The 26863-nt window shown below is 43.4% G+C and overlaps 1 protein-coding gene across 1 annotated transcript in view; it reads left to right on the forward strand.

The window, feature by feature from the left end:
* Positions 1-26863, forward strand: part of LOC137355386 (wings apart-like protein homolog) — a 189264-nt gene that overhangs the window by 99609 nt on the left and 62792 nt on the right. The window contains exons 6-12 of the mRNA XM_068020380.1: positions 1468-1620; positions 5414-5550; positions 7321-7432; positions 10631-10855; positions 16219-16330; positions 17447-17544; positions 18474-18550. Of these exons, the coding sequence (XP_067876481.1) occupies positions 1468-1620; positions 5414-5550; positions 7321-7432; positions 10631-10855; positions 16219-16330; positions 17447-17544; positions 18474-18550 (914 nt within the window). The remainder of the gene's footprint in view (positions 1-1467; positions 1621-5413; positions 5551-7320; positions 7433-10630; positions 10856-16218; positions 16331-17446; positions 17545-18473; positions 18551-26863) is intronic.

Genomic DNA, 26863 nt, shown 5'->3' on the forward strand with positions numbered 1-26863 from the left:
CCTGGTTTGATAGAAATTATAAACCAGTAATTTTTGTTCAAATGATTTGAGTAGACTGTAAGTGCTCCACTCTGCTGCTACTTCTCTGAATCATTGTTTCTTACTGTGTGAACTGCTGGTTAGATACTGTACAACTATTTAATATCTCAAAAATAACTGGGCTGTAATGCTTGCAAATTAGCCAGGTAAATTTTGAAAATCACATTAACTTCTGCTTCCAGGCGTGTTCTCCTGTTTGAGGATTTTCATAAGATGAGTATCTTAAACTATGCCATGAAACTGAGCAGTTCTGCAGTACTAACCTGGAACTAACTACGTTATAATGGTCTAAATGGAGCTTGTGCTGGTACCAAGTTCACTTCTGATGGTTGCACCAGTATTGGTGGTGGATAGCTGCATATTTGGTAAAATATTAAGTTTGGGGACACGCTGCTCAAAGCAGCGAACAGATTGTTATATGTCCCTAGATGATAACTGAACAAGATTGGAGAATGAGAGAGGAAAGAAAAGAAAATAAGGTTAATTATACAAGGCTGAAGAAATGGTGCAGCAATACATTACTCAACCCAGTGAGGATTCAACACTGTATAAGTTAAGCATTTAGTTCCTCCAAACTGTTAGACTGATAGGAATGTTGCATTAAACCGTGCTGCGGGATTTAAGAACAGGGATGATGCCCAAGTCCAAAGTAGGTGCTCAACATCTCAGCTTGACCATTCTAATTGAAATTGTTTAACTGTGGAAGCACTGTCATTTTCATCTGTAAACAGGTTGCATAATTTACACCGTGTGTTTTTTTTTTCCATAAGCAGGTTTAGATTCAATTAGTGAAGCAGAAATGATGGAACTAAAGTCGCAGCACAGGAATGTTGGCTTAAAGATGCAATTGATTTTTGGAATTATCTTAAACTAAAATATTTTTAAATCCAGGTTCCTCCTACAGGAAAGATGACATTGGTTTTAAGTTTCAAAATCTGCATGATTATCTGTTAGACATTAAATGTCTATCATTCCTATCAGTCTAACAATTTGGGGGGTGACTAGGTGCTTAACTTAACCCAGTGAGGATTCAATTCTGACAACTTCCGTATTAGTAGTATATTGTTGCGTCATGTCTTCAGTCCTGTATGGTTAACCTTTTTTCTGCTTCACCCCCACCCCATTCTCCAATCTTTTTCTCAGTTACTTTTCTTTCTGTATTGCTTTAGGGGCTTTGTGAGTGGTAGGGTGTGTGCAGAGGTAGCCTTAATGTGACTCTGGTTCACGACGGGGGCAATTGTCATCCGATTTAGGAAGGCCTGTAGCTGGCAATGAAATATCGAGCCCTGGTGATTTCACACATTGTGGGATAGCATGCAGCAGTTAAACCTCTTTCTGTGAACAAGACAGACCATTGCCGATTAGCACTGTTTTCAGTTCGTCAGCAAACTTGTCCTTACCTGGGTTTTTTTTTTGCATTATTTATAGGCCGTTGTCACCTTAAAGGAAACCGCTCAGAAGGATGAGGGGGTCTTTAAAGCCCCTCCCCCTCCACCCCGTGTGATCAAAACCGTGACAATACCAACCCAGCCATACCAAGACATTGTAACTGCTCTGAAATGTAGGAAGGAGGATAAAGAGGTACTGGGCTTCGCTGTTCTCAGTTTAACTCATTTGATGTTGGAAGCATACTGTGAGGTTACTTCTATGCAGTCACTTCTGAGTGGAATGCCTTCAGATTTCTGGACCAGATTTCAGCTGTTACAAGCTAGGCCATCATTAACAATGTAAAATTAACGAGCTAACATTCAAACAGGGAGAAGGTATTGTCATCCTATGAAGTATTTAATTTTATTTTGGAATTGATATAGTAGCATTCTTGCCTCGAGTCAGACAGCTGTGGTTTCAAGTCCCTCGCCAGGACCTACAGTACAAAATCAAGACTGACACTAGAGTGCAGTACTGAGGGAGTACTGCACCGTTGGAGGTGCTGTCCTTCCAATGATATGTTAAACGGAGGTCCCTTCCTCCCACTCAGGTGGACAGAAAAGGTCCCACAGCAATTATTCGAAGAAGAACAAGAGAATTCTCCCTGATGTCATGGCCAATATTGATCCTTCAACTGACATCAGTAAAATGGATTACCTAATAGTTATCACATTGCTGTTTGTTGGAGCTTGCTGTATTGAGTGTATCGCTCGGACTCCCTCCTCAGCCTCTCGGCTCTCGGCTGCTGCAGTTGAGTTTACATATTTATGTAAACATGTGAAAACTCAAAGAAAAGTTAGTAATCCTGCCAAGATCACTGATACAGTAATATATTTACCATTAACCTGTATCCTGTCCCAACAGCTTCTACATTCATACCTTCAACATGGTGTAACCCAGCAAGCTTGTGTACAATCTGCCTTGAATTGCTAGAAAACTTATGGTCATTGAATTTGCATATTAGCTGCTGTCTAATGAAATACTAAATGCATTTTTTTTTGTTTTATTCATTCATGGGATGTGGGCGTTGCTGGCTAGGGTCTTAAAGGAAGTGGCAGTGGAGATAGTGGATCCATTAGTTATAATATTCCAAAATTCTCTGGATATGGGAAAGGTTCCAGTGAATTGGAAAAAAGCTAATATGCCTTTATTCAAAAAGGGAGGGAGGCAGAAAGTAGGAAACTATAGACCAGTTAGTTTAACATCTGTCGTTGGGAAATTGTTAGAATCCATTATTAAGGAAGTAATAACAGGACATTTAGAAAGTCAAAACACAATCCCATCAGAGTCAGCATGAAGGGTAAATCGTGTTTGACTAATTTGCTAGAGTTCTTCGAAGCTGTGACAAGCAAAGAGGATAATGGGGATCCTGTAGATGTAGTATATCTGAACTACCAGAAGGCATTTGATAAGGTGCCGCACAAAAGGTTAATACACAAGGTAAGTTCACATGGGGTTCGGGGCAATTTATTAGCTTGGATAGAGGATTGGCTAACCAACAGAAGATAGAGTGTCGAGATAAATGGGTCTTTTTCTGGTTGGCATGGTGTAACTAGTGCGGTGCCACAGGGTTCGGTCCTCAGGCCCCAACTATTTACAATCTATATTAATGACTTGGATGCAGGGAATAGAAGGTACTATAGCCAAATTTGCAGATGACACTAAAATAGGTGGGACAGTAAGTTGCAATAAAGAAATAAGAAATCTACAAATGGATATGGATAGGTTAGATAAATGGGCCAAAATTTGGCAGATGGATTTTAACGTGGATAAGTGTGAGGTTACCCATTTTGGTCGGAAGAATAGAAAGGCAAATTATCTAAATGGAGAGAAACTTCAGATTGCTTTGGTGCAGAGGGATCTGGGTGTCCTCGTGCATGAATTGCAGAAAACCAGTTTGCAGGTACAGCAGGTAATAAGGAATGCAAATTAAATTTTGGCATTTATCGCTAAAGGAATAGAGTATAAAAGTAGGGAAGTGTTGCTGCAACTGTACAAGGCATTGGTGAGACTGCACCTGGAGTATTGCGTACAGTTTTGATCCCCTTACTTGAGGAGGGATGTAGTTGTATTGGAGGCAGTTCTGAGGAGGTTCACAAGATTGATTCCAGAGATGGGGGGCTTGTCTTATGAAGAGAGGTTGAGCAGTTTAGGCCTTTACTCTCTGGAGTTTAGAAGAATGAGAGGAGATCTAATTGAGGTATATAAGATGATTAAGGGGATTGACAAAGTAGACATAGAGAGGATGTTTCCTCTTGTGGGACAATCTAAAACGAGAGGTCATAGTTTTAAGATAAGGGGTAGCAGATTTAAAACCAAGATGAGGAGAAATTACTTCTCTCAAAGGGTAGTGAGTCTGTGGAATTCACTACCCCAGAGTGCGGTGGATGCCAGGACATTGGGTAAATTTAACGAGGAGATAAACAGATTTTTAATTCGAAATGAGTTGAAGGGTTATGGAGAACGGGCAGGAAAGTGGAGTTGAGGCCAAGATGAGATCAACCGTGATCGTATTGAACGGCGGAGCAGGCTCGATGGGCTGAATTGCCTACTCCTGCTCCTAGTTCTTATGTTCTTAGACCAGCATTTATTGCCCATCCCTAATTGTCTTTGAGAAGGTGGTGGTGAGCTGCCTTCTTGAACTGCTGCAGTCCATGTGAGGTAGGTACACCCACAGTGCTGTTAGGAAGGGAGTCCCAGGATTTTTACCCAGCGACAGCGAAGGAACGGCGATATAGTTCCAAGTCAGGATGGTGTGTGACTTGGAGGGGAACTTGCAGGTGGTGGTGTTCCCAGGCATTTGCTGCCCTTGTCCTTCTAGTTGGTAGAGGTTGCGGGTTTGGAAGGTGATGTCTAAGGAGCCTTGGTGAATTGCTGCATGGTCCGTGTGCAGCCTTTGTATTTTTTTCACAGTATTCACAGTCTCATTCCTGGGACCCATTACTGAGTTTTCCCATTCTTCATTCCTTATCCCATGGCTATCACAGTATTCCCCCCGATAACACGATATGGGGTGGAATTTAAAGCAGCTCATGCAGTACCCCCTGTCTCCTCTCCTGCAGAGTGTAGAGGCTCTACCCACGTTACTGTAGATCTCACTGCCTGAATGGGTGGAGATGTGTGAGGTAGAACTGCATCCTCGTGTCACAGATCACCCATTTGAGAGCAATCCCTTTCCTGAGTATGGACAGAGAGCTTGCAGACGAGGAATTTGCTGAGGTGTGGAAACTCTTCCATTGGGGGTTACAGAATTTTTTTCTTTTAATTCTTTCATGGGATGTGGGCGTCGCTGGCAAGGCCAGCATTTGTTGCCCATCCCTAATCGCCCTTGACAACTGAGTGGCTTGCTAGGCCATTTCAGAGGGCAGTTAAGTGTTGACCATGTTGCTGTGAGTTTGGAGTCACATATAGGCCAGACCAGATAAGGACAGCAGATTTCTTTCCCTGAAGAAATGTTGCTATTAAGACAAACTTTTTGTTCTGAGTTTATAGCCCTACAAGTACAGGAGGATTTTGACTTAAAAGCAGCAACCTGCTCTAAGCACCTTCCCCCAGATCATGCAGACAGTACAGCCAGCCAGGAGAGTAGCTAGTTTCAGTTCCAGCTGAAGGATGTACATTCACTTTCCAGGATAAGGGAAGCCTACACGAAGTTCCTCTGGTTCAGTGACCGTGGACGCACATCCATAAAGCCCCATGTCTTCAAGTTATCTGCCCATAGTGGCAGCTCATCTGCACCTGCAAGGCATGTCAGTCTATCTGTAACTAATTAGTAAGGCTTTTCTTTTCAAGAAGGGAGTCTTTACACCAAACTGTCCTTCAGATTAACTGGGCAGGATAGTGTATGTGTTTAGATGTGTTGTGCCAGTTTGTAACCCTGGGTTTTGCTGTGCCAGGTTAACTCTGCTTTCAGCTGATGTAAAGTGTAGTGTTATTTTTATTTCAGTTGTACACTGTGGTCCAGCACGTGAAACACTTCAATGATGTGGTGGAATTTGGTGAAAACCAAGAGTTTACGGACGACATTGAGTACTTACTCAGCGGACTGAAGAGTTCCCAGCCTCTCAACACACGCTGCCTTAGGTACACTGCTGTGAATGGAGTTTCTGCTCAACAGGGAGTTGCTGAAGGGTGGTTTAAATATTCTGTGTGATTATTTTATATATGACAGAACAGATTGGGTATTGCATTCTTGCACTTCCATATCTTGGAGATGCTTCATGGCCTGTGGGTGTATTGTTCAGAGGGATCCAGGGGAGGGGAAAATAATGCCTATTGGAGAGAGAGTGCTAACTTTTATGATATGTAGAATAAACAAGCAATGTTGTCAAATATCGCCAACTCTACCACAACTGCTCTACAATGTCTTGGCGATTTGTTGGATGGATTCAATTCTAATTTCTGACTCATTTGATGGCATTTTTGCCTCCTAATCAGATGACCATGAGTTCCAGCACCACTCCATACCTTGAGCAACAGGTTAACACTTCTGTGCAGTAGTTTGGGATGGCTGCATTGCTGAAGGTGTGATATTAGACATGAAACATTAAACTGTTCAGGTGGAAATAAAAGATCCGATGGTTTCGATCAGTTATCCTGGCCAACATTTATGCTTCACACGACGTCACCCAAACTGATTTTAACTGGTCAGTGATCTTATTGCTGTTTGAGGCACCTGGATATGCACAAACTGGCTGCTGCATTTAGCTGCAAATTAATCGTAGCCTGTGCAGTGCTTTGAAGCATCCTGAGAATGTGAAAGATGCTATCCAAATGCACATTCTTTTGTTATCAATGTCTCAAAACATTTTGTTAATGTAAGTACAGATTGTCACAAGTTTTTGAAGTGTGTCTGTTGCTATAGCTCTAGCTAAATTCTCTTTCCAATCTGATCAACTGTTTGAGCTGTCGTTCCCTGGCTGTCCCTTTCTTAAGTAGCTTTTGTGACCTGGTCTATGTTGAGCTGTGTACTATGTTGACGCAATCTTTCCTCGCAAGCTGGCAATAGCTATAATACAGTGATGAGCATGATGCTGTTCGGACTAATGATTTAACTTTGTGTTAAGTATACATGCTGCTTCAACATTGGAAGTGGATTGGAGGGGAGCGAAACCTGCTCAGTATCATTATAATGCATCAGTAAGACACTGGTTGAGGGAGACTTAAACTGAGTGGTATGTTTAATCTACGTGGTGTTTGTGCTGAAACTCAACACATGCACGGGAGCTGTGACCATGTTCAGACCATACTGTACTCAGGCTGGGGCTCAGTCCATTTGCAGTGTTGGGATTCCAGGATTCAACTAGGCACTGGCAACCAGTTACTATGGTGATTGATTGTGGTTCAGTGATCAGAACATTCAGTCAGGTGTTGGTTGTCTTAAACAACATGTAACCTGACATCACTTCAATGAAGAAATCTCTACTTAATCATCATACACTGAACATGTAATCCCGAGCAAGTCCCACTCATCTAAGACTAAATTTAAATTGGTCAAGTGATGTGCTGTGCTGCTGGCACTGAAATTAGGGCCATGCCTATTTTGTTTATTGGGATATTCGGAAACAGTTGTGCATTGTTGTGGGGCTGCATCTTATAGAAGGACATGGTTTTTGGAGGGGAAATGAAGCAGTTCTGTTTCGATGAATAAATTGGCCCTGCCAGGCGGTGCAGGGGGCGCGGTGTCTGGCTCTGCCAGCTGCCAGCATCTTGCAATCTTGTATGCCACTAGCTACACTGCTGTTGGCTATCCAATATTTGTATTCTGTAAATTTGGTCCTATTTGCCTCTCGTCATGTGTTCTCACACTGAGTTGATCCTTTTTCTCCAGTGTGTTTATTTTTTGTTTTCCAGTATTATCAGCCTGGCCACCAAGTGTGCCATGCCCAGTTTCCGAATGCACCTGAGAGCTCATGGGATGGTAGCCATGGTCTTCAATACACTGGACGATGCACAAAAGAACCAGGTATGGCCCTTTGATTCAGTAGTTGGGAGAGCTGTATAACAGCAAAGCATTTCATTCCACACCTGCAATGTAGTAAAGCATTCATAGGAGCGTTATCAGACAAAAAATGACAGCAGTGCATGAGATTTTAGGGCAGGTGGCCAAAAACTTGGTAAAATGGTTAGGTTTTCAGGAGCATCTTAGCGGGAGAGGGGCAGAGAGGGAATCCAGGTTCTTGGGGCTCAGGCGGCTGAAGGCCGTACAAAGGAACATACGAATTAGGAGCAGGAGTAGGCCACTCGGCCCCTTGAAATGCTCTGCTATTCCATAAGTTCACGGCTGAATGGATTACTCCACATTCCCACCTACCCCTGATAACCTTTCACCCCCTTGCTTATCAAGAATCTATCTACCTCTGCCTTAAAAATATTCAAAGACTCCGCTTCCAGCGCCTTTGAGGAAGAGAATTCCAAAGACTCTCAACCCTCTGAGAAAAAATTTCTCCTCATCTCTGTCTTAAATGGGCGACCCCTTATTTTTAAACAGTGACCCCTAGTTCTAGATTCTCCCGCAAGGGAAACATCCTTTCCACATCCACCCTGTCAAGACCCCTCAGGATCTTGTATGTTTAAATCAAATCACCTCTTACTTTTCTAAATTCCAGTGGATACAAGCCTAGCCTGTCCAATCTTTCCTCGTAAGACAACTCGCTCATTCCAGGTATTAGTCTAGTAAACCTTCTCTGAACTGCTTCCAATGCATTTACATCTTTCATTAAATAAGGAGACCAGTACTGTACACAGTACTCCAGATGTGGTCTCACCAATGCCCTGTGTAGCTGAAGCATAACCTCCCTACTTTTGTAATCAATACCCCTCGCGATAAACGATAACGTTCTATCAGCTTTCCTAATTATGTGCTGTACCTGCGTACTAATCTTTTTCAATTTGTGCACTAGGACACCCAGATCCCTCTGCATCTCCGAGCTCTGCAATCTCTCGCCATTTAGATAATATGCTTTTTTATTCTTCCTGCCATAGTGGACAATTTCACATTTTTCCACATTATACTCCATTTGCCAGGTCTTTGCCCACTCACTTATCTATACCCTTCTGTAGCCTCCTTATGTGCTCTTCACAACTTACTTTCCTACCTATCTTTGTATCATCAAATTTAGCAACCATACCTTCGGTTCCTTCATCTAAGTCATTTATATAAATTGTAAAAAGTTGAGGCCCCAGCACAGGTCCCTGTGGCACACCACTCGTTACATCTTGCCAACCAGAAAATGACCCATTTATGCCAACTCTGCTTCCTGTTAGCTAGCCAATCTTCTATCCATGCCAATATGTTACCCACTACACCATGAGCTTTTATTTTTTGCAATAACCTGTGATGTGGCACCTTATCAAATGCCTTCTGGAAATCTAAGTACAATTCATCCGCCGGTTCCCCTTCATCCACAGCACATGTAACTCACTCAAAGAACTCCAATAAGTGGGTTAAACATGATTTCCCTTTCGCAAAACCATGCCGATTCTGCCTGATTACCACGGCTGCCAGTGGGGGATGCTCAAGAGGCTGAATTGGAGGAGTGTAGAGATCTCGGGTTTTAGGGCTAGAGGAGGTTAGAGATGGGGAGGGGCAAGGCCATGGAGAAATTTGGCAACAATGAAAACTTAAAATCCTGATGTTGGACTGGTAGCCAGTGTAGGTCAGCAAGCACAGGGGTGATGGGTGAACAGGACTTGATGTAGGTTATGGGAGTGGGGGAGGGGGGCTGGAGTTCCTGGTTGTGTGCAAAATGGTGTTGGAGGGGGAGAGGTTAGTCAGATAACATCCTGAATTTCATAGGAACAGGATGAGGCCATTCAGCCCCTCAAGCCTGTTTTGTTGTTCAGTTGGATTATATTGTTAACCTGTATCTCAACTCTGTTTACTCCCAATAATACCCGAACCCAACAAAAATCTATTTATTGGAACTGACCCGAAACGTTAACTCTGCTTCTCTTTCCACAAATGCTGTCAGACCTGCTGAGTAGTTCCAGCATTTCTTGTTTTTATTTCAGATTTCCAGCATCCGCAGTATTTTGCTTTTATTTTATTAAAAATCTATTTATCTCGGTCTTCAAAATTTCAAAGGCTGCCAGCGTCGAAACGTTTTTGTGAGTCTCTTCCAGATTTCCACTACTTTTTATGGACAAATGGAAACCTGCTTCTCAATGGCTCTAATTTTAAATTAAGCCTGTTTGTTCCGGCCTCTTTCCTGCCCCTGCCAGATGAAATTGTTTATCTCTATCTACCTGATCAATTTTATTCACCATCTCAAACATCTCCATTAGATCTCTCCTCGGTCTTCCAAAATCAAGGTACACAAGCCTAGTCTGTGCAGCCTGCACTCGTAATATAACCCTTTTAGCCCTACTGTCATTCTGTGAATCTGCAGTCCCTCCAGGAACAATATATCCTCCAGAGGTGCAGTGCCCAGAACGGAAAACAGGAACTCCAGATGGGGTCTGACGAAGACTCTGTTCAATTGAAGTAAAAATTGCTTCCTTTGTATTCCAGCTGCTTGAGATAAAGACCAACATTCCATTCGTTTCTTCAATTACTTCTTGTACCTGCCCACTGACTTTAGTGATTTGTCTACTTGGGACAACCAAATCCCTTTGTTCCTGGTCTCTTGCCATTTAGAAAATATTCTGATTTGTCTTTTTTTGGATCCTAAGTGGATAATCTCTCACATGGCCGCATTGAACTGCATCTCCCATAGTGTTGTCCACTTACTCAGTCTATCGGTGCCCCTTTGCTCCCATCGACGCAACTTATTGTGCCTCCTGGCTTGCGATTACGGCCTTGTTTCCACCAAATCTTGAGGTCTGTGCTGTCCACCTCCCCCAACTTAGCAAGTTTTTAGATTCAGGTGTACCTACCCTTACCTTTTCAGGATCTTAGTGCTGTCTCTATTCAAAATTTTATGTACAATGGAGTGCAAGACAGCATTGCATGCGTTGCAGGGGCGCGGCTCGTGCCCCTGTGCCTCGGGGGGTGCGCTGCGGCTCATGCCCATCGAGCAGCAAGTGTGGTAGGTAGTGATGTCAGTTGTAGCCTGACCATACTGCTGAAAGTTTGACTATATACAGTGCTTCATGTCGTACTTTGTCAGTGTCAGTACCTATTTGTTGAGGTTTTCTCACAGTCTTTGCATTGCATTGTCAGAATCTAGCTCTTTGCACAGCAGCATTAATGTACATCCTGAGCCGGGACCGACTGAACATGGATCTGGATCGGGCCAGTCTGGACTTGATGATTCGCCTCCTGGAGATGGACCAGGACCCTTGTTCACGACAACTGAATGAGAAAGAAATGAAAAAGATCAAAGAGAAAATTCGCAAGCTCTGTGAGACTGTGCACAACAGGCATCTGGACCTGGAGAACATTACGGTAAGAACATGGAGCCAAATATCTGCTTGGGGTCTACCTTGATCACAGTATAAAAGATACTTCACAGTAAATGGCTGATTGTTCAGAAAGCTGCAAACAAATAGTAAACCGAGAAACGTGATCCTCACTCGACAACTCGCACACAGTTGCGTGGTACCTGCCCTGTCACAGGTTGGCCACTGTCTGGTGATTGCTCGTAATCCCAGTTCAGCTGAGTCAGAATCTGCCTTTTGTCCCCGCTTGAAGAATGAAAACTTGTGGAACCGGTTGAATAGCACATTCTAAACTGACCCTGCACTTGGCTTCCATTGGAGCTTTGCTGTTTAGATGCTGATGAAACCCTTGAAGCAAAGCATCGATAACCCAATACAGGGCTATGTATGCACCTTCCATCATCCTTAGCCCTGGCAATAATTACCATTTTAATAGTGAAATATTTATGGTGCTTCACCTCTTTGTGTACTTAGTAATTGCTCTTCCAAAGCAACAGTACCAAGAAATTTGTTGAGATAAAGCATCAATTAATCACTCTTGAGGAACCTACCCTCAATGCTGAGCTTGAGTGGCAGCTTAGAAACTGGGTTTTGAAGCTTCTACGTTGCCAAGCTGTTCTAAATTTAGACTACGTTAAATTTAAGAATAAATTGCAACTCACCAAGGCTCCTTTTACAGCACCTTCCAAACCCACGACCTCTACCACCTAGAAGAACAAGGGCAGCAGTAGCGTGGGAACGCCACTACCTGCAAGTTCCCCTCCAAGCAACATACCATCTTGACTTGGGACTATATCACCATTCCTTCACTGTTATAAAGACATAGAGTTATACAGCACAGAAACACTCCCTTCGGCCCATTGTGTCTGTGCCGGCCATCAAGCACCTAACTATTATCCCATTTTCCAGCACTTGGCCCATAGCCTTGTATGCTATGGAGTTTCATTTGCTCATCTAAATACTTCTTAAATGTTGTGAAGGTTCCTGCCTCTACCACCTCTTCAGGCAGTGTGTTCCAGATTCCAACCACCCTCTGGGTGAAAAGTTTTTTTTCCTCAAATCTCATCTAATCCTCCTGCATTTTACCTTAAATCTATGCCCCCTGGTTAATGACCCCTCCGCTAAGGGAAAAAGTTTCTTCCTATCTAACCTATCAATGCCCCTCATAATTTTGTATACCTCAATTATATCTTCCCCACCACCCCCCCCAGCCTTTTCAGTCTCTTTTCATAGCTGAAATGCTCCAGCCCAGGCAACATCCTGGTGACTCTCCTCTGCACCTGCTCCTGTGCAATCACATCCTTCCTATAGTGTGGTGACCAGGACTGTACACAGTACTCCAGCTGTGGCCTAACTAGCATTTTATACAGCTCCATCATAACCTCCCTGCTCTTATATTCTATGCCTCGGCTAATAAAGGCAAGTATCCCATATGCTTTCCTAAACACCTTATCTACCTGTGCTGCTGTCTTCAGTGATCTATGGACAAGTATACCAAGGTCCCTCTGACCCTCTGGACTTCCTGGGGTCCTACCATCCATTGTATATTCCCTTGCCTTGTTAGTCCTCCCAAAATGCATTACCTCACACTTCTCGGGATTAAATTCCATTTGCCACAGCTCCGCCCATCTTACCAGCCCATCTATATCGTCCTGTAGTCTAAGGCTTTCCTCCTCACTATTTACGACGCCACCAATTTTCATGTCATCTGCGAACTTACTGATAATACCTCCTATATTCACGTCTAAATCATTAATGTACACTACAAACAGCAAGGGTCCCAGCACCGATCCCTGCAGTACACCACTGGTCACAGGCCTCCACTCGCAAAAACAACCCTCAAACATTACCCACTGACTCCTGCCACTAAGCCAATTTTGGATCCAATTTACCAAATTGCCCTGGATCCCATGGGCTCTTACCACCTTAACCAACCTGCCGTGCGGGACCTTATCAAAAGCCTTACTGAAGTCCATATAGACTGCATCAACTGCTTTACCCTCATCTATAAATTTTTTGAGGCAGTGCCAAAATGTGATCAAGTTAGTCAGACACAATCTCCCCCTGACAGAGCCATGCTGACTATCCCTGATTAATTCCTGCCCCTCCAAGTGGAGATTAGTCCTGTCCCTCAGAATTTCCAATATTTTCCCTGCCACTGATGTTAGACTCACTGGCCTGTAATTACCTGGTTTATCCCTGCTACCCTTCTTAAATAATGGTACCACATTCACTGTCCTCCAATGCTCTGGTACCTTTCCTGTGGTCAGAGAGGATTTGAAAATTTGGGTCAAAATCCTGGAACTCCCTTCCTAACAGTACTGTGGGTGTGCCTACCCCACAGACTGCAGTGGTTCAAGAAGGCAGCTCACCACTACCTTCTCGAGGGCAATTAAGGAAGGCAATAAATGCTATCCTAGCCAGCGATGCCCATGTACCGTGGAAGAATTTTTTTTAAAAATCGAGGGTAGGTATTTCTTTAAACTTAATCACTTCAAACTCTGATGTGTTTTCCTCATTCTGTTTATATGTTAAGATGTAAAGCTGCTGGTGAGGAGCAGCATCGTGCTCTTTACCTAGTGTCACTGCTGTTTCAATACAGCAAAGAAGTCAGGCAAGGTGCAAAACTAATTTTTATGGCATGTCTCTGAAGTTAAAGCAGACAATGTTATTCAGTACAAACCTTTGCCCACAATTGAGATGGCTATCCTGAACAAATCAGGTTCAAAAATATTTAATTTGGTGACTGGAGTCTACACTTACTCACCAGCTCATTACATGACGATAGAACAAGGATGCTGCAGTTCTCTTGGACTCTGTTTTGGATGTCTGTTTATATTAAAGTAGCACCTGCCCGTCAAGTCATACAGGGTAAACATTTACTCAGTGATGTTCCACTTATTAACTTCACTGGCAGATCAGTTACTGTACAGTCTATTTAGATGCTAGATTCTTTCGATTAGAACAGCCTCCGTTCTATTTACCCAACTTGGCACAAGTGTTGTAAAGTGTTTTGCACTCTTACTGTTATGTAGTAAATGCAGTGCCATTTTGTGCACAGTAAGCTCCCACAAACAACTATGAACTGAATGTGATGGCGGGGGAGAAATGAGAGTCAAGATTGTGTTCAAGTCCTGCAGTGGGGCCTGAACCCACAAGATGCGAGTACTGCCACTGAGGCAAGCTTAGTATCGTTCCGAAGCTGCTGGATAGAGGGGTTGGTGACTATGTGGATTCAAAGCAGGGCATTTACATTTAGGAACATAAGAGTAGGAGCCTGCCCCGCCATTCATTATGATCATGGCTGATCATCCATTTCAATGCCTTTTTCCCACACTATCCTCATATCCCCTTATATGATTTGTATTTAAAAATGTCAATCGCTGCTTTAAACATACTCAATGACTGAGCTTCCACAGCCCTTTGGGGTAGAGAATTCCAAAGATTCGCAACCCTCTGAGTAAAGAAATTTCTCCTCATCTCAGTCCTAAGTGGCTTCCCCCTTATTTTGAAATTGTGTCCCCTGGTTCTAGACTCTCCAACCAGGGGAAACATCTTAGCTGCATCTACCCTGTCTATCCATTTAAATATTTTGTAGGTTTCAATGAGATCACTTCTCATTCTTCGAAAATCTAGAGAATACAGGCCCAGTTTCCCCAATCTCTCTTCATAGGACAGTCCCGCCATCCCGGGAACAAGTCTGATGAACCTTTGTTGTGCTCCCTCTATGGCAATAATATCCTTCCTAAGATAAGGGGAACAAAACTGTACACAGTACTCCAGGCGCGGTCTAACCAAGTTTCTATACAATTGAAGCAAGGCTTCACTACCCCTGTACTCAATATCTTCACTACTCCTGTACTGAATTTGACTCAGTATCTCTGTTCCTGATCTCAATCAACTTTACATGGTGTTTTTATTATTGCCTTTTAAAGCTTGTTTTTCATTCTGTTCAGTATAATTAGCTGAATGGGGTTTAATAGCCCTGCTGTGAACTGAACTCCTGGTCATTTAATTCCTTTGGTGTTGCATTGCTTTTTTACTGGTTTGAAATGGAAGCCAGTGTGCCCCTCCAGTTGTAAAAATTGTTGTGGGGAGATGGGGTCGGCGGAGGATTGTGGGGCTGTCGTGGCTAAGGCTGTTGTAGCCATCATAAGCTGTGAACCTATATGCAATCGAAGTGTCGTAAAACAGCTTTAATGTAGTGATGTTTCTACAAGTCGTCACATTGTGTGATGTGGGAATGTGCCTCTTGACTCAGTGTGAACTGCGCACACTGCAATTTCATGCATGTATGATGACAATCCTGTACTTCATATTGAAAAGACGCTGTGTCTCAACTTCTGTTCCTTTGCCGACAGTTACATTGGTCCTGCCCCCTGCTGGTAGCTGTAGTACTGCAGAATAGGTTGAGGCCTAGTTTCAGCATGGAACCTGGGTTAGCCCTAATCTTGCTTTAGCACACAGTTTACTTACTGTTGTATGAGTTTCACTACTGCTGTCTTCCCAAAAATATCAAATAAGTGCCAAGAACATTTGAGTTTCAGTTCTGTTTGTATTTTTTTTTTTTGTTTCTTTCTGGAGTGTTCTCTTGAACATTTAGTGATTAATTTTAGCCAGGCAGTTGGCTGGCAGGAGTTATTCTCAGACTGATCCGGATTATCAGAGATGCCATCATTAAGCAGAATGTTTCAGTAAATATGTTCAGCTTCCTGCACATCCAAAAGCTCTAAACAGAAGTAGACAATTTATAAAGTTAGAAGTGAAGGAAAATCCTGGACAACAAGCTCATTTGAATTTGAAGACAAAAACATTCATGTTCGGGGTGCAGCCACCAACAGACTAGTAGAATTTTTACCAGAAACACTAAGATATTGGCAGGCTTTTGTGCATTTCCAACATTCTAAGCCAAGGCAATGTGGTCCACTACACTGGGGTTCAGCAGGGTCAAGGGCAAAGGAGCAAGAAATCAGGAGGCCTTAATCACTGTCTAGAAACACAAAGTAGGCCTAAAGGACCACGGTGAGGAGAGAATCAAACCCCACTTTGGCCCCAGGTAGCCTTCCAATGTTCCCTGTCGTCCATTGTACAGACGCAAATGGGAATCCTGATCTCGAGGAGGAGGGGGATAAAGGGAAAGGACTTGGACTGGGAGGGGAAGGGAGAGGAGAGGCAGTATACTATCTGCTGTGGAATGGATGTGTGGTTGTGGATCACAGTGAAGTCCACAATTGATGCTGCCCGGCAGAGTTCAGTGTTATTGTGCAGGATCTGATCCATTTAAAGTTGTTGCATGTAATTAGGTTTTGTGCTTTCTGCAACGTGATTTCCAGAGCTGAGTATTGAGGTGCATTTTTCTCTTTTGGATAGACTGGACACTTGGCCATGGAGACTCTGCTTTCACTTACATCCAAACGTGCAGGCGACTGGTTTAAGGAGGAGCTCAGACTCCTGGGAGGATTGGATCACATTGTGGATAAAGGTACATGCACAGCTGAAGGAATTACTCTTGGTCTTACATGGATTGACCCCAACAGCAGCAACTTGTATTTGTATAGTGCCTTCAACATAAAATGTCCTAACGTGCTTCACAGGAGCATAAAAATAAGGAATAAAAATACAAAGAGAATTTTAACATTAAGACGTTGCTTGACTGGGAGCCAATGTAAGTCAGCAAGGGTTGATAGGTGAACAGGACTTGGTGCGCGCCAGGACACAGGCAGCAGAGTTTTGGAATACCTCAATTTTACAGAGGGTAGAATGTGGGAGACCAGCCAGGCGTACATTGGAATAGTCAAGTCTAGAGGTAACAAAGAAATGAATGAGGGTTTCAGCAGTGGATGAGCTGAGACAGGGCGAAGTTGGGCAATGTTACGAAGGTAAAAATACGCAGTCTTAGTGTTATGATTTGTCTCCTATTACAGACTGCGACCACATATGCTTTTGAAATCACAACATTCCCACATGCTGCTGGGCACAGCTATGTGCCTGGCTAATTGGACTCACTATTTTGGGTGTTAGAAAATATCGTTTCACATTTTTTTCCTCTGCATATAGCCCTTAATTTCCTGATGTTATGGGACTCCAGATTGGTTCCCGAGCAGCCCAGCTTCATGGCTGTTGCACCCAGAGGAGCTGCGCCAAACGTCCCTTGCCAGTGACCGCATAGAGTAGCCGTACAGGGAGGGGCCCTGGCCATCCATGATAATTTGAACAAAATTTGTGTTCGTGAATCTAGTTTCAAATTTTTGCCAAAGAATTTGTAAGTTAAATATGTCACAATGTTAAAGATTTGTCTTGTTTTAAATTCTCAATGCCTGTATCTGCGTGCTTTATCCTACTGCACTTTTATGTTCAGCTGGTTTTGGGCCCTGGTTCACGCTGGCACCAGGGTTTGTGTTGTCATGAAATTTGCCTCCCTAGTGGGGACAGCAAGGTTTGATTTTGAACAAGTCACTCAGATCGTGTTTTTGGTTTTGATCTCTTTTGTTGCTTCTGGCCTGTGCTTTAGTTGGCCCAGGAGTACCTGATGCAACAGAGGGCAAAGCCCATGATCAGGTTTATCCTAACCAACTTGAATCTCTTTCTGCATTAACAGTAAAAGAATGCGTGGAGCAGCTGGGTGAGAATGAAGAGCAGGACAAATTGGTTGCATCATTATGGGGTGCGGAGCGCTGTTTACGAGTGTTGGAGAGTGTAAGTGTTAGAGATCAACAGTACAAGTTTTCATTTGTTTTTTGGAAAGGGGCACACAGCTTCACAACAAAGGCCTGAGGGATGCAAAGACAGGGCTGGAGGAGTCACCTGTTCCTTGCAGGCAGCCATTTGGCAGGACTGAAAATCATGCTTTGCCTGTAATGGGTACTCTCAGGGCCTGGTTATGTTGCTTTCTGATGTCATGGGGCTACTAACAATACCAAGCTGGTTCTGAACAACTAGCAATGTCCTATTGAGCAATAGTGTGCCAAACTCTGTTCCTGTTACTGAGTTGAGTAAGCAGCTTTACTGTATCACACATCTAACCGCAGTCTGTTAGCTCCAGGTGAGGCCAATCTGTCCACACCTGTCCTGACCAAATAACATTGTGCTGAACGTTTATGGGTGGAAGGTGTCCTGATCCTTGAGGGCCAGACCACCTCTCTGAATTGGGTACTTAATGGGTAAGCCTGATGCTTCATCAAAGCACCAGCAGAGACTGAGCCCAGTACTGGGGGCATGGGTAAAATTTATGGGTTGGATTCTCCAATAGCTCAGTGAGTAACATCACCCGATGTGCAGCCCCCAGTGTGCTGCAACCAGACTGGATAAGGCAGCTGGTGGATTCCTGCTCCTGGTCGGTTCAGGGATGTAGGAAAATTGTTCTAAACGAATAGAATCAAATTTGATGGGCTGCCTACCAGATTAAAATCAGGCACGGTGTTCACTTAGTGGGGAATTGTAGCTGCCAATCCCTGTCCCAACACTGCATGCTGCATTTTTTTGTAAAGTGGTCCTTGATTTAAAGGTTCAACCCTGATCTGCTTAATGGAACCTTTGCCTTTGCAAGTTCATCTTCCATCCACTCGGAGCTTGAATGTGCCATGGGTACATGTACTGCCCGGCTTGATTTATTTATTTTTCATCAGGTTACGGTTCACAATCCAGAAAACCAGGGTTACCTTATAGCGTACAAAGACTCCCAGCTCATCATCTCTTCTGCCAGGTAAGTGTGTAGTTTAAGTAACTTTCAATGATTTTTTTTTTTGATGGGAGGTTGTTATTACAGCATGACATGTTTACATGGGTGGTTTCCATTTATAAGGTTGGTTGTAGAAACTTGTCCTGGAAATAAGGACAGAATATGTGACTTTCAAGATGGGCACTGGATACTGTCTCTGACCTCCTCCAAGTAGTCCCTGTCCTCTACCACCCACTTGGTCTGAAGACCAAATTTGATCTTATTTCCCCTCCACTACCATAGGAGACAACCAGTTTTTATAAATTCAGGTTAGGTTTCAAGGTTTTGGAACCTCCTGAATCTTTGTCCTACAGAACTTGAGGAATGCTCCCAAAGTTCCAGGTTTGGAATTGTTAGAATTCTGTTTCCAGATTTTGCTCCAAGAGCAAAAATTTGCCACTTTTTTCGGATGGAGGGTGGAAAATAGATTTCCTTTTGATTTCTGCGCTTGTGACATTTATTACACTGGTAGTTGTTTGGCTGACCATTAACAATGAAGTTGGATAACAGACTAGGCAACCAACAATACTTAATACAAGACAAAAAGAACTGCTCTCTGTTAACACGTGGTATAGGCAGCCATATCAACATGAATTCCAGGATCTGCATGTAGCACCTTATACCTCTGAATTACGGCAGCACCACCGGGGTCATCACATACCCAACCTAGCTGTTAATGCTTCAGTTCATTGTACACTCTGCAGCTGATCAGACTGTGACGGTTGCTGCTTTGCCTCTTTGTTCAGCCATGCACTTTTCAACTGCAAATCATGGAGTCTTACTACACTGAAGGAGACCATTTGGCCTACTGTGCCTGTGCCGGTTCTTTGCAAGAGTTATTAGTCCCATTCCCCTGCTGTTTTCCCAATGCCCCGTAAACTTTCCCTTCAAGTATTGATCCAGTTCTCTTCAAGTTTTGTTGAATCTGCTTCCCTCATCCTTTCAGGCAGTGCATTCCAGATAATAACTCGGTGTTTTTTTTAAAAATCTGTTTTCTTGTCACCTCTGGTTCTTTGCTAATCACCTGAAACCTGTGCCCTCTGGTTGCTGACCCTTCAGCCACTGGAAATGGTTTCTTATTCACAATCAAAAACCCTCATTATTTTGAACACCTCAATCAAATCTCCTCTTAACCTTCTCTAAGAAGAAGAATCCCAGCTTCTCCAGTCTCCATATAACCTGATCCCTCATCCCTGGTACCATCCAATAAATCTTTTCTGCACTCTTTCCAAGATCTTGGCATCTTTTTCAAAGTGTGGAGCCCAGATTTGAACACACTACTCCAGCCGATGCCTGCCCAGCGTTTTATGAATGTTTAACATAACTTCTTTGCTTTTGTACACTCTCCATTTATAGAGCCAAGGATCCCAGATTTTTTTTTTAAACAATCTTCTCAACTTGTCCTGCCACCTTCAAAGATCTGTGAACATACACTCCCAAGCCCCTGTTCCTCCACCCTTTAAAATTGATCCGTTTCGTTCATATTGCCTCTCCTCATTGTTTCTACCAAAATATCACTTCACGCTTCTCTACTAAATTTCATCTGTCATGTGTCTGCCCATTTTACTAGCCTGTCCTCCTGAAGTCTGTTAGTCAGTTATACAACACAGAAGCAGGCCTTGTATACCCAAGTCCAGGAGCAGTGGTCCCAATACCAACTCTTAGGGTCGCCATTATATACTTCCCGCCAACAAAAAAAAAAGTGTTCACCACAACTCTCTGCTTTGTGTCCCTTAGCCAATTGTGTATCCACATTGCCACTGTCCCTTTAATCCCATGGGCTTTAATTTTGTTAACAAATCTATTATATACCGCAGGGCAAGAGTTATTAGAATTAGAACATTACAGCGCAGTACAGGCCCTTCGGCCCTCGATGTTGCGCCGACCTGTGAAACCATCTGACCTACACTATTCCATTTTCATCCATATGTCTATCCAATGACCACTTAAATGCCCTTAAAGTTGGTGAATCTACTACTGCTGCAGGCAGGGCTTTCCACGCCCTTACTACTCTGAGTAAAGAAACTACCTCTCACATCTGTCCTATATCTATCACCCCTCAACTTGAAGCTATGTCCCCTCGTGTTTGCCATCACCATCCGAGGAAAAAGACGCTCACTATCCACCCTATCGAACCCTCTGATTATCTTATATGTCTCTATTAAGTCACCTCTCCTCCTCCTTCTCTCCAACGAAAACAACCTCAAGTCCCTCAGCCTTTCCTCGTAAGACCTTCCCTCCATACCAGGCAACATCCTAGTAAATCTCCTCTGCACCCTTTCCATAGCTTCCACATCCTTCCAATAATGCGGTGACCAGAACTGCACGCAATACTCCAGGTGCGGTCTCACCAGAGTTTTGTACAGCTGCAGCATGATCTCGTGGCTCCGAAACTCGACCCCCCTACTAATAAAAGCTAACACACCATATGCCTTCTTAACAGCCCTATTAACCTGGTTAGCAACCTTCAGGGATTTATGCACCTGGACACCAAGATCTCTCTGTTCATCTACACTACCAAGAATCTTCCCATTAGCCCAGTACTCTGCATTCCTGTTACTCCTTCCAAAGTGAATCACCTCACACTTTTCCGCATTAAACTCCATTTGCCATCTCTCAGCCCAGCTCTGCAGCCGATCTATGTCCCTCTGTACCCTGCAACATCCTTCGGCACTATCCACAACTCCACCGACCTTAGTGTCATCTGCAAATTTACTAACCCACCCTTCTACACCCTCTTCCAGGTCATTTATAAAAATGACAAACAGCAGTGGCCCCAAAACAGATCCTTGCGGTACACCACTAGTAACTAAACTCCATGATGAACATTTGCCATCAACCACCACCCTCTGTCTTCTTTCAGCTAGCCAATTTCTGATCCAAAGCTCTAAATCACCTTCAACCCCATACTTCCGTATTTTCTGCAATAGCCTACCGTGGGGAACCTTATCAAACGCCTTACTGAAATCCATATACACCACATCCATTGCTTTACCCTCATCCACCTGTTTGGTCACCTTCTCGAAAAACTCAATAAGGTTTGTGAGGCACGACCTACCCGTCACAAAACCGTGCTGACTATCTCTAATGAACTTATTCTTTTCAAGATTATAGCTGGGGGAAAGGAAATTATGATGCGATTAGGCAAGATTTAGGATGCGTAGGATGGGGAAGGAAACTGCAGGGGATGGGCACAATCGAAATGTGGAGCTTATTCAAGGAGCAGCTACTGCGTGTCCTTGATAAGTATGTACCTGTCAGGCAGGGAGGAAGTTGTCGAGCGAGGGAGCCGTGGTTTACTAAAGAAGTTGAAGCGCTTGTCAAGAGGAAGAAGAAGGCTTATGTTAGGATGAGATGTGAAGGCTCAGTTAGGGCGCTTGAGAGTTACAAGCTAGCCAGGAAGGATCCAAAGGGAGAGCTAAGAAGAGCGAGGAGAGGACACGAGAAGTCATTGGCGGATAGGATCAAGGAAAACCCTAAGGCTTTCTATAGGTATATCAGGAATAAAAGAATGACTAGAGTTAGATTAGGGCCAATCAAGGATAGTAGTGGGAAGTTGTGTGTGGAATCAGAGGAGATAGGGGAAGCGTTAAATGAATATTTGTCGTCAGTATTTACAGTAGAGAAAGAAAATGTTGTTGAGAATACTGAGATTAAGACTACTAGGCTAGATGGGATTGAGGTTCACAAGGAGGAGGTGTTAGCAATTTTGGAAAGTGTGAAAATAGATAAGTCCCCTGGGCCAGATGGGATTTATCCTAGGATTCTCTGGGAAGCCAGGGAGGAGATTGCAGAGCTTTGTCCTCGATCCTTATGTCGTCATTGTCGACAGGAATAGTGCCGGAAGACTGGAGGATAGCAAATGTTGTCCCCTTGTTCAAGAAGGGGAGTAGAGACAGCCCTGGTAATTATAGACCTGTGAGCCTTACTTCGGTTGTGGGTAAAATGTTGGAAAAGGTTATAAGAGACAGGATTTATAATCATCTTGAAAAGAATAAGTTCATTAGCGACAGTCAGCACAGTTTTGTGAAGGGTGGGTCGTGCCTCACAAACCTTATTGAGTTTTTCGAGAAGGTGACCAAACAGGTGAATGAGGGTAAAGCAGTGGATGTGGTGTATATGGATTTCAGTATGGCGTTTGATAAGGTTCCCCACGGTAGGCTATTGCAGAAAATACGGAAGTATGGGGTTGAAGGTGATTTAGAGCTTTGGATCAGAAATTGGCTAGCTGAAAGAAGACAGAGGGTGGTGGTTGATGGCAAATGTTCATCCTGGAGTTTAGTTACTAGTGGTGTACCGCAAGGATCTGTTTTGGGGCCACTGCTGTTTGTCATTTTTATAAATGACCTGGAAGAGGGTGTAGAAGGGTGGGTTAGTAAATTTGCGGATGACACGAAGGTCGGTGGAGTTGTGGATAGTGCCGAAGGATGTTGTAGGGTACAGAGGGACATAGATAGGCTGCAGAGCTGGGCTGAGAGATGGCAAATGGAGTTTAATGCGGAAAAGTGTGAGGTGATTCACTTTGGAAGGAGTAACAGGAATGCAGAGTACTGGGCTAATGGGAAGATTGTTGGTAGTGTAGATGAACAGAGAGATCTTGGTGTCCAGGTACATAACCTGGGTAGCAACTTTCAGGGATTTAATAGGGCTGTTAAGAAGGCATATGGTGTATTGGCTTTTATTAGTAGGGGGATTGAGTTTCGGAGCCACGAGGTCATCCTGCAGCTGTACAGAACTCTGGTGAGGCCGCACCTGGAGTATTGCGTGCAGTTCTGGTCACCGAATTATAGGAAGGATGTGGAAGCTTTGGAAAGGGTGCAGAGGAGATTTACGAGGATGTTGCCTGGTATGGAGGGGAAGGTCTTACGAGGAAAGGCTGAGGGACTTGAGGTTGTTTTCGTTAAGGAGGAGGAGAGGTGACTTAATAGAGACATATAAGATAATCAGAGGGTTAGATAGGGTGGATAGTGAGAGTCTTTTTCCTCGGATGGTGATGGCAAACACGAGGGGACATAGCTTCAAGTTGAGGGGTGATAGATATAGGACAGATGTGAGAGGTAGTTTCTTTACTCAGAGTAGTAGGGGCGTGGAACGCCCTGCCTGCAACAGTAGTAGACTCGCCAACTTTAAGGGCATTTAAATGGTCATTGGATAGACATATGGATGAAAATGGAATAGTGTAGGTCAGATGGTTTCACAGGTCGGCGCAACATCGAGGGCCGAAGGGCCTGTACTGCGCTGTAATGTTCTAAATTCTAAATGTTACTTTTTCCAACGGCCTTTTGAAAATCCATATACAGAACATCAACTGCAATTGCCTCATCAACTCTGTTACTTCATTAAAGAACTCAAACAAGTTGGTCAAACAAGACTTGCCTTTTTCGCATCCAGATTAACTTTCATTTATCAGCCATATTATTCCAGATGGCAGTTAATTTTGTCCCAAATTATTGTCACAGTTTCCCCACCACCTACATTAGGCTGACTGGCTTGTAGTTACCTTTTTTAAAACCGGTATGTAGCATTTGCAATCCTCCAGTCCTCTGGCACTAACCCCATATTCAAGCAGGTCCTGCAATTTCCACTCTTAGTTTCCTCAGTAACTTTGAGTGCATCCCATTTGAACCAGGTAACTTTTCTACTTTTAGCATTGCCAACTTCTGAAGTATCTCCTCTGTATTTTTATCCTATCAATATTTCTACTGCCTCCTCCTTTGCTGCTACTTTGGCAGCATCCTGTTTAATGAAGACAGATGCAAAGCACTCATTTAGTACCTTAGCCATGCCCTCTGCCTCGACAAGATCATTTTGTTCCCTAATTGGCCCCACCTTTCCATTGACTGCCTTTTTACTATCTGTGTTTATAAAAGACTTTTGTGTTCCTTTTATGCTTCCCACTAATCTCCTATACTGTCTCTTTTCCCCTCATTCTATTTCTGGATCTGCTCTGTACCTTCTATATTCAGCTTGACTCTCTACTGTATTATGAGCCTTAAATTTATCATAACGCTCCTTTTTTTTGTTCTGCCAAATTATTAAAACCTTCCCTAACAACGTGAGGGCACTGGTCCCAGCTCTGATGAGGTGTGTCATATTCACCTTGAACAGATCCCTCCTGCCCCAGGACTAGTTGCAATGCCTCTGTCCTGCACCATTTCTCCAGCCATGTGTTAACCTGTTTTATTCTACTTTTCCTATACTCACTAGCTTGTGACACTGGGAGTAACCCAGAGATTAGTACCTTGCAGGTATTGAATTTCCTGTCTCTTGCAACCTTTAATAGACTTAGTGGCATCACCAAAGGGCATGGAATAGTCAACATCCCACCAGGCTCAATATGTCAGCAGTGGTGTAATACTCACACTTGTGCTACACATTGGGTCTCTGCTTAATGCTGCTGTTGTTTACACAGAAGGTTTAGTGCATGTATTGCCCTACTGGAACCAAGGATGGAAGTAGAAGCTGGAATAGCTTCAAAGGGAAGTGGCTAAATATTTGAAAAAGGGAGATTTAAAAGGGTAGATGAATGGGACTAAATTTGTATCTTTTTCAAAGAGCCAGCACAGGTGCAATGGGCTGAATGACCTCCTGTGCTGTAAGATTCGATGAAGGTGGAATTTACTCAGTGCTGGGAGTCTGAAACTGCACGTGTGCTGGTTATAAAGTTGGTTCTCACTTTCATGTTAATTGGAGTTTAATTGAACTCCTTAATGGAAGTGAGTTTGATGTATAATCACTAAGTTAGATGAAAGAGCAGCTTCATTCTCGCACACTATAGGCAAGTTTTACCTCCATTAGTAGAGAACTGGCTCCCCCTCTCTGTATAGAGGGACAGAGACAAAGTAAGAAGACAAACCAGGAAAGGAGGAAATTAAGCTCGTGTTTCAAGTTCTGCTATGAGCTTGGGCCAGAGCAGGTGAGCCAGGTGTTGAATATTACCGCAGTGCAGGTATCTCCAATCAGAGACTCTAATCAGCTTGCCTGCCCATCCCTCTCCCTGCTAAATTTTCAATCATGGTTGAATGAATTTTCTTCACTTGGATTAATCCAATAGGCTTTATGGTGAAGTAAGAAATCTCACCAATGCCAACATGAGGGGAGAGTGTTCTTTTTATTTTTTTTCTGCTATTCACTGATTTCCAAAGAATTTTGAAAAAAATATTCAGTTTGAAGTCTTATGCCAAAGATTTGACTGCTGGGCAGTTAGTCTAAAGGCTGTTTTTGCTGATCTTCAGTTAGTGCTGTCTTACTGCCCCCGTTTACTGTTTACTGCTGTGGCTTTTCGAATGGGATGTTTCTGCTGCCAGAAGTTTTCTGATAGACACAGACAGCTGGCTGATGATAACTGGCGTCAGCAGGTTTGAATTGGCCCAGGCTCAGTGAAGCATAATTTGTCTTTGCTTTACGTCACTCTTCTCTGGTACCTGACCCCAGTCAGTCATTGAGAATGCAGCTACAGAAGAACATTTATTTTCCGGTTGCCTTCTTTCTTTTTGTCTAGATTAACAGCCAGTGTGCTCAGTTCCTGTTGTAGATGTGCAGACATATTTCAGCTAATGTTCAGTGTTTTCTTCAACCCTCGGTCTTTTCCTTCTGTCTCCCCTGCTTCCCCCAGCTCCCTGGAAGGACAAACCTATTCCAGCTGCCTGCCTATGATGCAGAGGTGGTGCAGTTTGAGCCTAGTGAGCTGTGTATTTGCTACCAGTTCTGCCAGTTTTCTACATGTAGCCACTGAGTGGCACTCCATACAATTGCAGAATAAAACCCAACACACAAATACATTCCATATTTCCTGATGTACTTCTCTGGGGAAAGGAAATCTGAACTATTCCAATATATTAAACATTAACAACAACTTGTATTTAGGTAGTGCCTTTAACGTCCCACGGTGCTTCAAAGAAGTGTTATAAAGCTAAATTTGACACCGAGCCATTTAGGGCGATATTAGGGCAGGTGACCAAAAGCTTGGCCAAAGTGATAGGTTTTAAGGAGCATCCTAAAAGGAGGAAAGAGGTAGAGAGGTTTGGGGAGGGAATTTGAGCGCTTAGGGCCTAGGCAGCTGAAGGGACAGCTGTGGAGAAATATAAAACCTGAAGAGCTTGTTCAGATGTACCAAGAATACAGGGCCTGGCCATTTTTATATAACTAGCTGTATTAGATTGCAGCAGAATTAATTTTAAGAGTATCTGGTGAGAATTTGCTACATTTAATTGGTTGTAATGGACTATGTAAGTTTCAGTATTATTTCAAATTTAATAACCCGGCCCAGTTGTGGCTAGGGTCTCTTTTCTAGGGTTA

This window comes from Heterodontus francisci, chromosome 42, assembly GCF_036365525.1.
Source record: "Heterodontus francisci isolate sHetFra1 chromosome 42, sHetFra1.hap1, whole genome shotgun sequence".
Classification (NCBI taxonomy): Eukaryota; Metazoa; Chordata; class Chondrichthyes; order Heterodontiformes; family Heterodontidae; genus Heterodontus; species Heterodontus francisci.